The sequence below is a fragment of the Crassostrea angulata genome, chromosome 5 (genome assembly GCF_025612915.1).
Source record: "Crassostrea angulata isolate pt1a10 chromosome 5, ASM2561291v2, whole genome shotgun sequence".
Taxonomy (NCBI): Eukaryota; Metazoa; Mollusca; class Bivalvia; order Ostreida; family Ostreidae; genus Magallana; species Magallana angulata.
In genome coordinates this window covers 33,122,649-33,142,363 of record NC_069115.1, presented here as the reverse complement: position 1 = coordinate 33,142,363, position 19,715 = coordinate 33,122,649, and the positions used below count along the sequence as shown (strand labels likewise).

At 33.4% G+C, this 19,715-nt stretch overlaps 1 protein-coding gene across 1 annotated transcript; it reads left to right on the top strand.

Moving 5' to 3' along the window:
* Positions 1-11,746: 11,746 nt before the first annotated feature.
* Positions 11,747-15,585, top strand: LOC128185340 (uncharacterized). Its single transcript, XM_052854960.1, has 4 exons — positions 11,747-11,832; positions 13,013-13,030; positions 13,132-13,461; positions 15,287-15,585. Exons 1-4 carry the CDS (start codon positions 11,778-11,780, stop codon positions 15,583-15,585), a joined length of 702 nt encoding a protein of 233 aa, XP_052710920.1. The 5' UTR covers positions 11,747-11,777.
* The last annotated feature ends 4,130 nt before the right edge of the window (positions 15,586-19,715 follow it).

The following is a 19,715-nucleotide window of genomic DNA, read 5'->3' as shown; positions in this document are numbered from 1 at the left end:
ACTGGATGAAATATCTAGTTTCAGCGCTGCGGAAAACCTTTGAAACTCTGCGGAAACTTAAGGGTACTTTAAGTTTCCGACAGGTTTCAGCACGGAAACTTCGTTTCATTAAGTTTCCGCAGTGCTGAAACTTAGGCTGTCCATGAATCCAAATGGTTTCCGCAACGGAAACTTACTGAAACTTGAAGTTTCTGCATGGTTTCAATCTCCATATACGTTTGGGATACATGTTGTTTACAAATGGTTTCCGCGATGGAAACTTACTGAAACTTGAAGTTTCTGCATAGTTTCAACCTCCATATACAATTCATCTTCGCTAGCCAAGGGTGACGATCCACGGTGTTTCTCTATTCACTATTCTGAATAGAGAAACACCGTGGATCGTCACCCTTGGCTAGCGAAGATGTATACAATTGGGAAACATATTGTTTACAAAGGGTTTTCGCAACTGAAACTTACTGAAACTATTTATATTTTTGCTTTCACAAAAGCTGAGCAAGGTTTCTACTTTATGTAAAAACAAAACAATTTCAAACAGTTCCAAATTTATTTTGTTCAAAAATCTGAAATTGTTTCTAATAATAAATAAAATACAGCCAAGATACAATAATGGAGAAACATCCATATGGCAATTCCCTTATTAGGGACTTTTATTTAAAAAATGATAAAATTGCACAAGAAAAAAAACTCCCATAGAAATCTTTACATTTGTATTTTTTTTCATCTCGATTAAATGCCTATCAAATCTATCTTTAAAAATGCAACAAAGATCTTACTTTTTTAAAAATATGAATGCAATTTACAAAATAACTGCACGTACATGAATAAACAAAGAAAACGTCACTGTTACATGAACATGATACACTTGTCTCAATTTGTTTTGAACTACAATGAATATGTACACCATAAAATATTTTTGAAAAGTCTAATGTATCCATCTTTAAAAAAACAAAAACCACTACAAGATAGTACATGTAGTTGACTATAGAGGTATGACCCAGATTTGATTTGAATATGTCAATAAATTCCAAAATGAGGTCAAAGTGACCCACTTACAAGTTGGGATAAAACTTTTCTTTGTTAGTAATATAATCTAATGTTTTACAATAGAACAGGATTTGATATCATTTTTTTGATAATCCATTAAGTCCAAAGTGAACTTTTCATTTCCACCCATGATGTACCAACTGATCAGATTTTAATATCATAAGCCTGTCAGTATTTAATAGATGACCCAGAGGGAGATATGAAAAGCTTGTTGGCCAAAAAAAAGTTAACAATGGAGCAGTCTGTCAAATCATGTGCAAAAATATGATGTAAACATTTAATTATTTATGCTGATTGCAACACACTTCATTCCTGATGAATATTCTTCTTTACACACGGTTTAACTTCCTACATTTCACTACTTTACCTACATTAATATTTTTAAATCCAAGACATGAAGTAAAATATACATTGTTTATATATGACAAGTATTACTACATGAACCTGTACTTGCTTTTTGTAGCATGAATGTATAAAATACAAAGTATCACACAGATCATTCACCTTACAATTTTCATCAATACCAGCATTTTATTTATGATATAAAAGCTAATTCCAATTATATATTAGTTACATAACACAGATTAAAATAAAACTCACATGGAAACAACTTTCCATCCAAGTAATTTTGTTATATAAAAATTGTAATACATGGGGTATATGTTGTCGTTATATATTTTCAAATACGACATAATTGAATATTGTTTGGTGTTTTTTATCATTTCTATGACCCATGCATTCCTCTCCTAGTGCAGTGTTTTTACATTTAAGATTGGTTTCTTAATTTTTCATATGTTGCTGCACAGTTATCAAAAAATGTTTAAACAAAGAAAATGGAAAAAAAAGTAGTTAACACTTATCAACTTGGAGGTGTGAGGATATATGTTACATGGAGTCTAATATTTTATGCAATATTTGCAAATATAACAAATTATTTAAGAAAATGAAAGTTAATATCTGCAAGGTCTAATCAATCAACCAGGGTTGGCCGGGAAATACCACTCAAAACCATGTGATTTTCTACGATTCTAGCTTACAGACAGACATTGCAATATACTGGTATTTGATCATATAAAATAGGTACTTTTATAGTTTATAGTTTTTTTTTGAAATGAGAATACTTTACAGTTAAAAAGTCTTGTTCTGCAGAGGTTTAGTCGGGTCGTAGATATGTGTCCATTCGAATCAATAAGGAGTGTCCTTGGCTGTTGTTGATGTAACCCGAGTCGTAGTTAATGGAAATAGGCCTTTTTGGGTGACTTTCGAGCATTGTCCAGACCGGTGAAGCACTCATATGATCACATCATGGCTACAGCAGACTTAGTAGTTCTGGACAGTGGTAGCATTAACATTCTTCTTCTTGCGATCAACTTGTTCCTTTCACTGGGCTGTACTTTATGTCTGTTCTATTTATCTTAAACATGAATAATAAAGTTTCATTTAGATTTTTTAACAATAAACATAAGTCATTCAGCCTAACATGTAATAAAAGCATTCAGAATAAAATTCTGAATACAGAAGCTACTATGCAGTTGCCAGTTGCTGTTTAAACTATGTCATATAATGACTACAGTAGTATCTGGTCTAAAATGTTTCACTTTATGTTTGAAGCTATGTTATTTCAATAGAATAGATTAACAACACCGTATTGGCAGTCTCCGTCATGGCTTTATTTTAATATATCAGTACATCATAAACTATTCAATTGTATGCAAAATATTGCAAATATAGCAATAGAGTAAGTTAAATGATAAACATCGACTTTTGGGTAGTTATGATGTTAGATCTTCAATGAACCAAACACTCAATCAATCAAGATGAATCAATCAATAAAATCAATCAATCAGTAATTTAGACAATATTTCAATCAATCAATCAATATGCAAATCAATAAAGTATAATCAATGTTTTGCTTTAGTGAATGTCTCAATATGACAATCAATGTATCAATTTAATTGATTACTCAATGTATTCAATGATGACAATCAACCCACTGCAATGTATCAATAGAATTATTCAATTACTCAGTGTATTCAATGACTCACTGTCAATCAATGTCTGAATGAAACAAAGTGTCAATTAAAGTAAGCCCGATTATTGGCCACGGACCTTGAAGTAAACAGAATCCGGGGCAGGCTTAAGCAAAATTCGGCCATATGTCTTCATGTATATAAAAACTATGATATGATCCATGAAGACATCCGCCACAAGCGGTCAAAATTTTGCACAATGCCATGACAAGAAGACTGCGGAATTAATCGGCGTGGGATTTAGCATAAACTTTAACAGTATTATGTAGTATGTTTTGGAGGCCAGCACGTATGGTTTTCAAAAATGTATTCTGAGCAGTATCAGACAAATGTACACCATCACGGTAATATGTTGGTGAACATTGTTGTAGATCAGGATACTTTAAGCAGGCGCCCTTACGCTTGACAATAAATGGGGCTAATGATTTGTTAATTCTTTTTCGAGCGGTCTCACCGGCAATATTTGATAACATATGTCTGTAGTAATTTCGTGGGAGTATCTGGGACCATATGAATCTTGTATCATTTAATATTTATTCGTTTGATGAGATATCGACGCTTCTGATTGGTTGAAAAATTTCTTTGATACCTGCATCAATAAAATGTTTCCCGGATCTATTTTTCTCAACTGTTCTGATCTAACACTATTTATAGAACGGAAATTTCCAAGATAAACAGTGTCAACAAAATGTAAAGTTGTGTGTGTTTTATTGTCAGCAAACAAAATGCAACCTTGTGAATATAAAAACTTAAAAGTTTAACCTTCAAAAATAAACAAAACACATTGCTTGATTCACGAAATAGAAAATTAAGCGTCTTCTCACGATTTCGTCTGCTTGAGATCAATCAACATTTACAGCGAGGCTGGCTGTTCCTTTTCCAGGAATATTATAACGAACATATAGGCCTATAAACTTTCACAGTAACACTGCTGTTCAAATTTGGTAACGATAATTTTTAAATTTACACACGTAAATGATCGGTCATCAGAATAAGCGACGTAAAGAAAAGCTATGAGTAATGCATCAACTCCTTCGGCGCATTCCAAGCGGCAAATATACCATTTAAGTACATCACTGACTGCTTGAATAAAGACTGGGTTTGCGAATTTATTTCAATCTGTAGCTTAGTACCCCTATTGTATTGGTCTGTTTTTGAACCTTTCATATACAGACCAATGTTTGTTTCATTAATGGTCACGTCGTGAAATAATAAGGCTGGTGCGTCATTACTAGTGAAAGTAAATTCGCTAATGCGCAATAATGCAAAAAATGCTAAATGAAAGGCTGCTGAAAACATAACAGCTTCATACAAGCTTGTGCACACCGTAGGTAGTATAGAAACTAATTTATTGAGACAAGATAGGGAAATTGGGGACCGTACATCCTTCGCTGGATTTAACCGACGGAAACCTTCTAACATTTTTTTAACTATAAAAGTTTTAGTGTTGTCAATTTGACCCTCTAACTGAAGCTTGTAACTAATACCGCTCAAATAACATCTCGTTGTTGAATAGGACACTTTATTTGCATGCAGGTATGCGATGTAGTTGATTATGTGGTCCAGTGGTGGAGGCCAACAAAAGATAAAATTGTGTTTGGTACGAAAAGTTTCAAAGGAATTTATGCCTTTTTGATACGTTGACGCAGTATTTTTGGATATTGCTGCTTCAAGTAAACATTCTACATGGGATCTAAGAGGGACAACAATTCCGGAGGTAAACGGGCTGGAGTCTTGTCTGCCTGCGGAGCCAGGGATCTGAATCTTTCGCACTGAAATCGAGAAATTGAATCTGCAATGGAATTTTGGTAACCTGGAATATGCCTAGTTTTAATCTGAATGTTATTTTTCATACATAATAATACCAATGGTCTTACAAGAGACACGACACGTTGAGACTTACTAGACTTGGCATTCAATATATCGACCAGAGCTATGTTGTCAGTGTTTATTAGCAATTTCTTAGCTGTAAATTGATCTGCCCAAATCCACATGGCCACAAGAATAGGCACTAATTCCAAAAATGTAATATCTCTTCTTATATCTGGACCCCAAGACTCTGGCCAAGATATGACAACCCAGTGATTCTGGAAAATCGCACCTCCACCGTAGGAACCACAACTATCGGTAAAGAGGTTTAGGGTTTCATTATCAGACCAGTATAGTTCTGGGAATGGTGAACGCCCATTGTATTGGTCAAGAAATGTGAGCCAGATCCTAGCATCCTCTTTAACTGCTTGTGTAACCTTGATCAGGTGGTAATGTTTCCTAATACCAATTATTGTGTTATAAAACCTGCGGTTAAAAGCCCTGCTACCAGGGATGGCTTTGGCGAAAAAGTTAAGCGAAGCACAAAGTGATTCCATTTCTTTCAGGGTGACTTTTTTAGAAGAAGTAATTGATGAAAGCTTGGACCTAAGTTCTGCAACCTTATTGTCAGGAATAAAAATGACCTTATCTATGGTATCAATACCTAGTCCTAAGAAAGATAGACGAGTACATGGGCCCTCAGTTTTCTTGTCGTTTATTGGGACGCCCAACTCACTGCAAGTTATCATGAACATTTCAGCAAGCTTTAAACATTGTAATGTATTTTGCTCGCCAACAAACAAAAAATCATCAAGATAATGGATGATATTATAATTTTAACACTTTTGTGCTACGAGCCAATGCAAAAATGATGAGAATTTTTCAAAAGATGAACTAGCTATGGAACAACCAAAGGGCATGCATCTATCAAAATAGTATTTTTCTTGAAAACATATTCCTAACAGTGGAAAATCTGAAGGGTGAATAGGTAAAAGTCTGAATGCGCTAGACAAATCCATTTTACAAAGCAATGCCCCTTTACCATTCTCTTGGATCATAGAAATGGCTTGATCAAAAGAAGCGTAAGACACTGAGCACAGAATTGGATCAATATGCTCGTTGGCGCTGACAAATTTGAAATTAACCTGTAGCCTCCATCTTTCTTGGGCAGGACCCCAACAGGGTTACACCTAATGTTGGGAAAAGGGGGTTGGGAAAAGGGGCCTGACATCCTTCCTAACGTAATTTCTTTCTCAATGATAGCCAAAAGTTGATCAGCATGTTCACTCGCGGACTTCATATTTTTGGATTGTAAGTAGGCTCTTGGGCCTATGTAATTCAAGTAAAAGCCGGATTTGAAACCATTAAATAAGAATTGAGCATTCTGAATATCAGGATATGTAGCGAGGTATTGCTCTAAAACGGAGATCTTAATTGGGGTTGAACCTAGGTGCATGAAATCTTGGTCTTGGTAGCTGATATTGCCTTGGGCGTAACGGACGAAAATTGGTGTTATTTTGCGGGGCGAAATTTCGGTGTGCTGGATTTGGAAGGGGGGATCTGATGACTTGGGTCTGGGTCGACTGATAGGACCAACAATGCATGCGTGGGTGTGACTTGTTGCAATGCATGCATATATGCTGGAATGAACACTGAGGTTTGGGACAGGAACCTTTAAAGTTATAATCAAAACATTTGAGTGACGATTTTGACTGTTGTGGAGCTTGTTGAACTTGAGCCTGCATATACAATAACCATAACTCCGCATCGATAGAGCCAAATGAAATTGATTTGTTTTTTGACATTTTGAGACGAAACTGTCTGTCGTATTCAATCCAATTGCCATTTATATTACGGCTATATCCTAAACGTATTGTGTTGATATATTTCAAGATACCCTGTATGTCTGATGGGTGTCTAGCCAGGTATATGCTTGAGAAAATCAAAAACGCATGAAGCCAGGTGTTAATTGATGTAATTTTGTTTGTTTTAGTTTTTGGTTCAATAACTATAACTGACCCTCAACTATGGAAAATTTGTGCGAATCCTGAGCGGATGTATCAACTGTTTCTGAATTGATGATTTTTGACAGATCAATGTATTGTTTTGACCATATTTTGTCTTTGATGGTTTGAGGGACATGAACCCCAAGCTCATCAGAAATGCTTATTAAAGGGTTTTCACCTGAAGTTGACAGAGGGATTGATGGCGCTATGGAAGGTAGTGGTACTGCAGTCTGCTCACTGGTTGTGGGATCATCGACTGGTAGCTAATGCTCTTGATTTTGAGGTTGAGTGGACACAAACTCGACCGCTGCCTGCGTGGGCCTGCTCGGGCCTGCTTGGGTTTGGGTGGCTGTGGTTGCCGGATAAAGGGCCCTGAGAGCCGGATGTGCATTTGGCCTGGCGTAGGGTGACTTGCTCTTTCTTTTAGACCTCGACATTTTCTAGGAAGTTAGCAAAGCTGAGTAACTTAGATACAAAGTTATAAAGAAATATCAATGAAAATTAATGTATCATAAACGTTATTATATGGCTATAAAGTTATACCGTAAGTAAACAATAAATTTATTGTATATGTTAACGTTACGTATTTATGCTATATGATACTAGTATATACTATATATGCAACCGTAGTCCTAGGTCAGCACTAGCTATGTAGGCCCGTTAAGGCCTACTTGAATTTGAATATTTTAAATTTATTGTAAATTAAAATTTTACAACGGAATATTATATTTTAATGCTGATGACTAAACTTTTTATTAACCAAGTTATATCCATTGATGGCCCGCAATTTGACTTGAAATAAACCTACATCGTAATGACTATCTAATGTAACAATCATGGCCGCCTTAAAGAGAGAAGCAGACGAAATAAGACAATTATCTTGTATTGCAAAGTTTTAAAACCCTTTAAAAAAAATGGAAGTGAATACGTACCGCAACTTGGACTATTGATTGAATTACACAAGATTACCCGATTACTATCCAACGATGATTAATCGAGCGATTAAGTCAGTCGTGATGAACAATGCATTGAATTTTTTCCAGGTTGAAGCTGAGAAAGGTCGATACACTACTGCGCATGCGTAATATAAGGACCCCAAAAGGGGCCGTGCGAAAAGTTACGAGAACCTCATATTGAGGAGTTATCTTTCTTTCGATGTAGATATTAGTGAAATGGTTAATCTATTCATTTCCATAACATGACTTAACTCATATCGAGTTAAGTCGGATTATTTTCATTTTGATTCAATTATTGTTTGTTGAACAATGGAAAAACTTATCAACAATAAGTGTGTTTCACCCCCCCCCCCCCCATCCCACCCCATCAACCTCCTTTTCAAGAACTTAGACCTGGATTTCCCAAAAATTACTACTGTAAATTATAAACATCCAACACTTTTATAAGTTAATGGTGAAAAAAATCAATTTCAAAGCAATACCTTGCGTTCACATCGTCCAGCTGGTCAAAACAGTCACCCGAATCACCGAACAGAGGATGCAACTAATCACCGGAAACATTGACTTTGTATGCTGTCGATGCTGAAGAAGAAAAACGTGAAAGATTTCATTTTCCGGATTTAATTAATAAAAAATTTTCGTTACATTTAGAGTTTGTAAATTGCATAATGTGCGAAAGATTCATTGTTCGTCTTGTTTACCAACCAAGCATTCATATATTAGGGACGTTTATATAATTATATATCTGTATATCCTGGATAATCTTGATTATCATGCATATAAAGTTGGTTAATGGTTAACTTGGTCAAATCGTATATTTAAAAGAGATACGGTAATAAAAGTTAAAACGCCGAACCAAGTTTGAAAAAATGACGCCATCTTGTTTTGATGGCGCGAGATCTCGTTTACAAATGAGAGATAAATTAGAGCCTTGAAATGTTATTGGGGGTATCTATATTGTGAATTAAGTTACCTTGACATGAGTTCTTCGTTCCTGCATTATCTCCTTGTTGTAGAGGCTATTAATGCTTCTCAATTCTCCATTTTACAACAGCACCTTCTTGTCCATTTTAACCTTCGCTCGGAATCATAAAGTGCGCCAATACTGACCAATCAGAACCCGCTAAATCTTGGAAAAGTGCATCTTGGGATAGTTTAAAATGAATAAAGTTTAATCAAAATTATCATTTTTTACCGAATAGTATACATTTTATATGTATATTTATTTTAAATAAGAACTGTCGGAGTCAGTATTTCCTGGTTAAATACGACAAAGTATTGGCGTGTGTTTGTTACAATTGTATTTGTAACACGTGATTAACCAAACAAAAAATGGCCGACCTTTTGTTTACAAATGTCTAATGAAATAAAACTGTTAAACAAGTTTTAATGAGACATATGTATCAGATTTTGTCTTTAACTATATTTTATTTACATGTACTGATGATTTTGCCAAACAAAATATTATAGAGCCATATATAGTTTACTGACAAGTTAGTCTTGACTTGTCCAATTTTCACCGCGATTCTAAGCAGGGTCATATTCTTATTCAAAATATAGAGGTGTGAAAATATTATGTTCATCACAGAGCAGGTTCTGCATGAACACACAGAAGTCACAAATATAATTAGATGCCGATCAATTAACGGGGTCCGGTTAACAGCGTTCACCCGTACGGTGAATTTATTATTATTATTATTTAATTTACAACTACGATGAATCGATGGCAATTATTTTACAGTTACACATGTGCACTGATTGGTCATGCGATGAACAGTACGTTAAGAATACATATGAAATTAAAATACAAACGCGTTAAACAAGCCGGGAAGTAAGACGTACACGTCGAACTGATATATAAACAAAATATAATTTTAATTATTTGGTATACTTTCTACATCAAATGTATACGAATGTATAATCAAATTTTAAAAATGGAATTAAAATCACGTGCACCACATGGCTAGTGCTGGATTTTAAACTGATTTTGTAATAAAACGTATAACTTCAGTAAAATTATAAATAATGCTTATTATATCTTATGACAGAAACATGTGCATGTCGTTTAAGATTTCATGTTAAGAATACTGGATGGTCGTGGCCTTCTATTATTAATTACCTTCCTTTAGAAAAAGAAATCTGTATAAAGATATATAAGTAAGGATTTTTTTAAATTCAAAACTCTAATTTTTTTTTTTTTGATTTTTCCGTTACTTAATAACATGGCAAAATTTATCATATGTAAAAATAAACAGATCTAATGGGTAATTTGTTAACCCTTCGGCCTCTTGAATTGGAATACGGGTATGGAAACAACATAAAGGTAGATCTATAAAAGCACATCCAATATCATGGACACCAGAAGTTATGAAAAGAGTTACAAAATAAAATGAACTACAGTAACTGCTATCATGAATGTAATATAAGCAGCGTAAACCATGCAACCTTCTAATCGCTTCGACGTCCGTTTACGAGTTTGGTGTAACTTACTGCAATTATCTCACAGAAGCATTGTCACAGTTATGGTCAAACTCTATTTTTCTGTTTAAGTTATTTACAGTGCTTTAGGAATGCTTTTCTAATGATCGAATGAAATATGAGAGTCAGTCGTTAAGTTATGAGCAAAAAACAAAGCTTTTACTTCAACATTCAAAATGTAAACAAAAGCTTTGTTTTGGTTGCCTATTAAAAATGCCTTACTGAAGCATTGTAGACATTAAAATTTGGAATAATGAGTTTTGACATAAATCGTGTCACCTTATGTTCGCAGATAGTCAGAGATGGGTACAGATGGTAAATAAAACTCGCCTCAGCATCTAATTATGTTTTATGTATTTAGAGTAACATGTCTTTTAATACAATACTTAAGATAAGAGCACCACAAAAATGTTTCTTCCTCTCAATATGACTGGATGTTGTAACCATTTGATAGCGAGATTCAGCACTTATGCATCATTTGAGTGTACTTCTGATATCAAGATGATAATCATATTTACTGTAAAAACTCTTACATTATCTTTTCCCAGAACAAACACGTATTTTTTTGGTTAAGAAATAAATCAGTAAGCAAATCGTGTTGAATTGAATGGAGTGGCAATTATATTGTTAGATGCCGAATGGTTTTTTGGTAAAGCGGTCTAATCAATTCCTAAAATATTATGCAATTATTAAGCTCAGATAGCTTTAAAACTCGTTTCTCTTCTCTAGCTGTTTTGAAATTAAGTACAATCAAGTTCTTTTCGAAAAAATGTCACCCTTATTGTTGATCATGAGTAGAGTTTTGCACTTTGACAACTTTTCTCCTATTCTATAGAATGAGTCTTTGTGAAGAAAAATTCCACAAGAGTAAAAACTAATTACATTTTCTGGGGTTTTTTTGGGAAGGCATAGGTATTTCAGAGTACATTTTAACTTTTATAACTTTCTTTTTTCAGTATACTTTACTTGGTAATGCACTTCATCTTTCAACAAGAAGAACAACAAAAAAGAATCTGTTATCATGCATACGAAAGATAGAAAACACCACTGACATATCCAATACTGCCAATGCATTTAAACATATTTTTATATCTAGATTTTTAAATAAAAAGTATACTTTATAGGTATAACTATCCGTTTACTGACTCTGTAAATATTAATAAATGTGAACATATTACTCATATGTTAACTCCTCATATAATATGAAACATGTGAAGTAATGTAAATAACGTTTGCTTATGCATCAACACACACTGTTTCATAAATTCAATAGTGTGCTGCATGTGGTCTCATACATGCGTGTTCTCTCTCTCTAAATATATATATATATATATATATATAGGTTTTAAACCTATCAAAAATCTGATGACAAAAAGCTTCTATTTTTAATCTGGTTAAGTTGTTTGATATCATCCATTTCTTCCTGGTTAGTTAGTCTGATTGCATGGAAAATGGAGGATATTTTAAGTTTGTTGATAGTTAGTGTCTTTCTTTTGACAACAAGGGGTGAGTTATTGTACAAATAAGTCTGTAAGTATAAAACAACGTTAAACATTAAAAGAACGTGTTGTAATCGTCCTGTAATCTTATACACATCAACTTACTTTTTAAAAATGATCTAGATGTTTCTGTACATGCACATTCCTAATGTTAGTATTTTGAGGAAACGCATCTTGATTTTCAGTTTAATAATAAAAAGAAAGCGTTGACTTTGCCATGAAATGTATGTGTCAAAATGTATTGCTGAAAGTATTTCAAGCATTAGATAAGTCAATGCTGCTCGGTAGTTTTCAAGCCGGTTAAATATAACACTGAAACACACATGTTTTTCAAAAACATACTAGCATAGAATACATTGTGACAAAACGCTTTAGTTGTAACACACTTCTCTCAATTCGGATAGTTTTTGTTGTAGTTAAAAATAAGATTTAGGTCGATAAGGATCAATCTAAACAAACTTTTTTAAATCGTGTCTTTTTTACAAGTTATAGGATCGTTTTTATCAATTGTAAAGAATTATTTCATGCCGCAGTATACCTGCTACACATGTATTAAATTGAAGGGATTTCATTATTTGCCGATAACTTAAGATACGACATCATACACATGTAATTGAAAATACATGTATTATTTAAAATAATTATACAGTATAAAATGAATTAAATTCACTTGACTAAACTTTTAAAAAAGTATATGCAATTTGTTGGGTTTTTTTGTTTTTGTTTTTGTCAAGATTAACTGGGAAATCCTGATTATATACACACATCGTTTTAAAATAATCTAAATTCATTTTATCATGAAGTTTATTTTTACTCACGTTATACATATAGTAACTATATTGTTCATATGTCATATTTTGATCTGAAGGTATTAAAAAAGGAGTAAAATAACACAGATGTTTATTTCCTAGTCACTCAGGAAAATGTTATTTCGTGGTTTTTAGAGTACATGATATAAAAATTATGAAATAAACTCATTCGTTTATTAAATTTTTTATACTAATTTGTGTGGACAAGGTGCGTAACAACTTTCTATCTAAAAGCGCTCCAACAAATTCCAATGCGTATCATCTATGGTAACTGATTATCATATTATATTGTGTACAGTGTGAATGTACAGCTATTAATTTAACTTTAATAAAATTTAAAATTCAATAATTTAATGTTTTTTCTCTATTTCGATTTAGGACAGTGTCCCTTGAATGGCAAGTACAACATTTTTTCAATTTATTTAGAAATCAAACAGGTGTAATAGCTGTTTAATATGTTTTCTAACTTTAAAAGTGTGTGTCAATTATTGTTGTAGTTGGAAATAAGTTAATAACTACCTGTAGCGAAACATGGGCATATGGACCACTGATCTACATAGACTTCCATAAAATCAACTGCCCATGTAATTGTACTGTGACGTCAACATTCACGGGAGATGTACTTGTGACAGCACAAAAGACAATAATATCGCCATGTTCTACGCAGGTGGTAGTAAACGGTAGTCGTATATTTGGCTGCCCACTTTCACGGGGAACGTCAGTTACGTTTACACTGTTAAAATATCATTCTATCGCTGTACAAGCTGAATTCACCCCACCATCTTCATCAGGAACCTTTTATCAATGTCTTGGATTTCAACAAAACGGTAAATATATTTTTTTTAATAACTTCGAAGAAATTGAAGCATGAATATTTCTACAGTACATGCAATCGAGTTTTTTCTATTCACACTGTTACTATGGTGACAAAAACATCTAAAGAAAATGAAAACATAAATCTGTTACGGTCATTGTAGACCTATTACTGTAGTGACATCATTTTAAATAACTTTATAAACTGATTTGTTTTAAAGTAAATGACATTTTATCATTTGTAAAATATTCTCTAATCCTTCTTTATAAGATTTTTTTTTTGAAGAAAAACTTTTCTAAGCTCACTTAGACGAGCAATAATTAAGAATATTGATAGCTTCACTTACTACAGTTTCAATTTCTTCTTTACAATTTTCCTCGTGCAACTTTTTTATTTGAACCTTTTATATAAAAATGTAATTAAATCCCCTTTCACAACTGGTGCACGTACAACAGTTTGCGATCGGATTTTTTTTTTTTTTGGTTCGCATGAGCAGTCTTATACGTTGAAAGAGCTCTCGCCTTCCTTGAATGCGTTTTTGTGGTCGCATCAAGTTTCTTAAAAAAGTGGACAAGCATATTATTCAGACGCGACAGAAGCATATTCAAATTATTGCAATGCAACACACAAACATAAGCAAGTACGTTTTACAACGTTTAGTGTACTCACAAGAGCGAAGCACGATTTTTAAAGATCGTAAGATAAATTGCAGCTGTTTTACTGTGCAATCTTGCAACATTTTACTATCATTGCAAGGTGTATAGGTTTCAGTGTCCATGCCTTGCCACTAGTATATACAGGGTTACTTTCGCATCTTGACATTTTCGCTTTTATGGACGGTTTTGGCTTGTCTTTAACTCACCCTAACAATGTTGTGGCAAAAAGAGGTAATATAAGACATTTGAATTCGCCAAGTATTCCCCCGCTAACTGACAAAAAAGCAAAATGAGCCATAATTGACCTTGATTTTGGCTGTGGCTTTTGTCATCGTCTTGGGTGGTGTCATTCCGATGCAAAACAACAAACAAATACAAAAATCAACAACAACCAAAACCAAACTACAGTATACAACATGTAGGAAAACAAAAACGAGAGGTCCATTGGCAAATCGTCCACCCGAACAACAGTTCTTGCATCTCTTACGAATTTTTTGAACATTTCTAAAACCCACACCAGTTTTCATGTACATGTATTCCAAGTTGAGTTCTATTACTTCAGTCTACCATTCTCAAGCATAACTAGTAAATTATATATCTAAAATTCTAGTTAATGACGTTTGAGTTTAATTTAAATTATTTTCTGATCAATTACAAAAGTGTTTTAATATTTTTCTCTGACATTGCCTTCATTTGGTATTTGTTGACTCAATTTTGATAGATAATAAAAGAGAAACAAATTTAAGAAACCAATTTCATGCATTGTCATTAGGAGTTATTATTTACTTCATGACTTAGGTATTTCACACAGTGTAAGTTTTCAAAGTCGACAACCTCGACTATTCTGTTAAATTTATTCATCTTCTAAAAAATTATCTAAAGCTAAAACGGGGTACTGTATTACAGATAATTTTTGGTCTTACTTCAATATTATTTCTTTGTTTGATATCAATTCAAAAGATACCATTTCTCTTGTCAATTGAATTGCAGCACGATTTTTAATCTCATATCGATCAGTCAACAGAAATCATTTTGGTTTTTTATAAAAATATATATATATATGATCACATGAGATTAAAAATCATGCTTTCATTTAATTAACAAGAAAATTTTATCGTTTGAATTGCTGATTTCCAGGTGGTAAAGGCGGAGATGTCGTTGTATTATGTAATATTCCATCAGGAACCACAACACGAAGATCGTATACAGCATCACCAACAGGGAAAACAAGATACCCAGTAATATCATCAACAAAGAAAAGAACATCCCCAGTAACTTCAACAACAAGGACAACAACATCCTCATTAACTTCAACAACAAGGAAAACAACAATCCCATTAACAGTAAAAACAGGGAAAACAACATCCCCAGTAACATCAACAAGGAAAATAACATGCCCATTATCGCCAACAACAAGTAAAATAAAACTTACATCAACATCTCAATCAGCAATAGCAGAAAACACAACAACTAATAGATAATCTACACCATCATCACAATGTCGACTTCACGTTTTTATCAATAATTATGCAGACACCTTCATGAGCTTTGTTACAACCATTGCTGTTTCGTTTTTTTGTCAATGAAGTCGATTCAAAATGATCCAAAGAGATTGCTAAAAAATATACCACGTAAACAATTTAACCATAAATATTAGGAATATAACAAATCGATTACTCATTTGATAAAATGTAACAAAAACGCAGCTTTAAATACATTTCAAATGCAATTACATTGCTTATAAACTAGATTAATTCGCATCTTTTATGCATGATTTATTTGTGAACTTTAACTTAGAATATAACTTTGGCTTATATATATTAAGTATTACATTTACTCAGCGTTTTAGTTGACAAAAATGGGTCGCCGTAGAATTAATGCTGTAAAATTAATAGAGTACTGATAATTCAATGTAGAACAAATAAAGATATTTTATGGTGGTTGTTCAAATATTACATTCATCTGAAAAACTGTATTCATATTTGAACAATCTGAAAACACAAAGTCGTTTTTGCGACTGAACGTTGATTTTGCGGCGAATACATTTATAATCGGTCGTCTGTCAAACAAAGGATAACGATATAGAAACGGCAGGTATTTTTAAAACAAAACGAAAAATACAAGAAGATTACCAAAACGTTACAATGTCGATGGAAACGCTTTCAAGTGGAAGATGACCATTTTTATACCCTGACATACCATTCCCAAACTTCTTTTGAGGAAACAAACGGACCGAACGGTAATTCGGTCAGTCATCAGATCAAGACAACCAGAAGAGCAGGGTTGAATGTAGTAAATAATGGAAGGTAAGCACATGAAATTTGCCCATATGTATGTTGAATTATCAGGATCATGATAATTATGTACTATAACAAGAGGTCTATGGGGCGACATCGCTCACCTGAGCAACAATGACTTTATATGGGAGTTCAAAGGATATTGTACCATATGGCACTTCGATAAAATAACCAAAAATAAATATTGTAAATATTTGAATTTTACACTTGTTTTTGCATACACTTAATCTTTGACATTGTACCCTTATGGAATACCATTTTACCAAAAAAAAAAAAAAATATAAAACTAAACTTTTTGGGGGGGTACACTATTAACCTCCAATTCCCTATATTTTCGTTCTGCCTCCCCCCCCCCCCCCCGCTTCCCCCAACTTTTAAAAGCGATCAAATATTTGTGAGCAGATAGGTACATTTTTTTTACTTAACTACCTACTAGTTATTTTATTTTTGAAAAATTTATTATAATATTTATTGTTCGATATTACAAATGTTGGTGAAATTAACTATATGGGAAGACGATTTTATTTAAGAAATTCTTGTGCTTCAATGCGCTCAGTTCCTCAATTTAAAAACATTCAAAAATTTAATTTGTCTTCCCTATTTTAAACGACTGTTGTTTACCTGGCATATACTCCCATGACTTTTTAATCTTACTCTTTTGATTGATGAATACACTCGAATGAAAATTGTTGTCGCGTGACCTGTAAAAGAGCTATAATAGTCAATGTATTGACAGGCATATCACTGTATTTTACTAAGACCCACCTATTATTTTCATCTTTATTCAAAAACAACAAATGGCTACAAACCAGGATGATTTTACGCTGTAATATTTTCTTAGGAATAGTGATAATGCCTTTATCCCCTTAACAAAATGTGTAAGAACTATGGAAACTATAGAAACTATTTTAACGGTGTCGTTTTTATTTACTCGTGTCTGAAAAACTATCAAAATTGATGTGGAATTTATATAATTCTGAATCATCGTATAAAGAGGGGGGCCCCAGAAAGTAGTTAAAACAAATCATTTTTTGTACAAGTATTTAACGTTTAGCGAGATATTTCTAATGTATGATCAATCGCAATTTTAGCGTCAGTTATAGAATTATATGCAAGATACAGAGCTCAAAATTTTGCTAAATTTTTAATTTGTTATTTCCTATTCAGCCTCTAAAATGTAAACAAAAATATGGCCAACAAAAAACAAGGCTTGGTATCTTGTTTATAATATCAAACTTAATTACATTTTGTAGCACTCAAATATGGTTAGTAAATAGATATTGTTAACAATTAAACAGAAGAGACATGCACTACAAACAAAGAGCATGATTTAGTTTACTTTGAAATTGCTTTTGAGGTCAACTGTATTCACAGTAGTGTGAAGCAGACTATTATTTTGTATTACCATCCTACTGCCTGTAATTCCTACCTTTGTTTATTCCGAATACATAGTTAGAGTCTGCTTTCAGGTGTATAATTCTAACTGGGTTAACTCTCTGTCCACTCTGGGTTTACTTTGGGTTTACTCTGGGTTTACTCTAGTAAACCTGAAGTAAACCCAGGAAGTAAACCCAGGGTTAAGTTGGGGTTTACTGTCTGTTAGGTTTGGTCTGATCGGTACTGTATATACCCAGTACATATTTCCGTCAGCGATATTAAACTCTGTTTAAACTAAATAATCTCGAGAAAATGCTGAGCATCTCAACAAAACACATTGCATTAATCAGAGACATATAGATGTCCGTGCATTAATCGACCATTACGCAAAAGATCATACCTAATTACCAAAAGAATGAATTGTATTTAAATCTAGAGATGAGCTCGTTGCAAGCAACGAGAAGGTCTTCCGTAACAGCTTCAAGTCAATAAAGGATTGTCAATCAGTCTTAATAAAACTATCCCCCATCTCCTTACACTTGTCAGGATCTTACAGATATTGATAGGAGGTCATGTTAACACTACCATAACTTCTGACCAATTAGGGCTTTAGAAAATCAATTTGAAATCTTGAAAATTAATTCACGCCTATTTTCTGTGTATTAATGTAACCCTCCAGACTGCAGAGTATTGAAGAGTTTGATCTCTCGTAAAACAAATAAAGGCATATTTGTGATAAGTTAAGGATATATTTAGACAAGAAAGGTATTGACTGCTACTTTAAAATACTATTACGCACAAGAAGCTATTCTCTATAAGCAAAATTAAAGTGGGTAATTACCATCAGAATCAGAACAAGGTCTTCCGTTTGGCAACGGAGGACCTCAATAAAGTACTTTGTTAATACATCAGATTTTGCTTATTTGCACAGGTAAACAGTCAACTATCTGATTTACCGAAGTCTATGTTTGGTTCGATACGTAAAAATTAGGTTAGAAAGCATATATAGAATAATATGAAAATCAACGAAAATCAAAACAAGCTAAGATAATCTACCGTCAAATTTGAAAACTGTCAACGCATTGAAATAATCAACATCAATTTACTTCGCAAAATCGGCATCAATGTATCTTGTTTCAAATGTTTCAAAGATTCCTTTTGCAGAGGTATAGAATAGGCTATTTTGTATATTCTATAACCAGGCTCTATAACCAGGATGTGCGCATGCGTGAACCTGAAATTCGAAAGCTATATGGAGGAACTTCGAACTGATATATATGCAATTTTAAAGTGCGATTTTTATAGTATCTGTTCATTAAAAGTGGTTAAAAACGCTATGTACATTAGATTTTACACCAAAATTTAAATAAATAATCGAGAGAATACTGAAAAGCAATGTTAAAGGAAAACAACAGGCACTTAGCATTGTAGGTGGGGGGTAAGTTGATGGAGTGGAATAGGGACAGGGGGACGGGACTGCCCCCTCCAGCACATGTTTTCTCGCAGCAAACATTTTTCTTGAATTTACTTATTAAAAAGTTGAAATAACACAGAGTTGCCCACCCCCACACTGTTTTTGGTACCAGGTAAAAATTGAAACAAAAGGGAGGAAATAAACTGTGAAATTAAAGTTAAAGTACACCTACATTTGAATTCCCTTACCCAACAGATTAGGAATTTCAGTTTTTAAAAAAGTATTTTAGAATCCAATTGTAGAAGGAGGAGGGAGTACATTTCTATTTTGCTTTTCTTTTTCTCAGGAACTATTTTGAAGGGATATTAGGGGTGAACATGTCACTGACCCCTTGTAGATCTAACCATGACCAATCACTAGGCTCTGTGTGCATATCACCTGGGTCTGTACACCCATAACCAGGGCCAGTTTACGCATCACCAGGGTCTATTTACTTATAACCAGGGTCAGAGTTCGTATCACC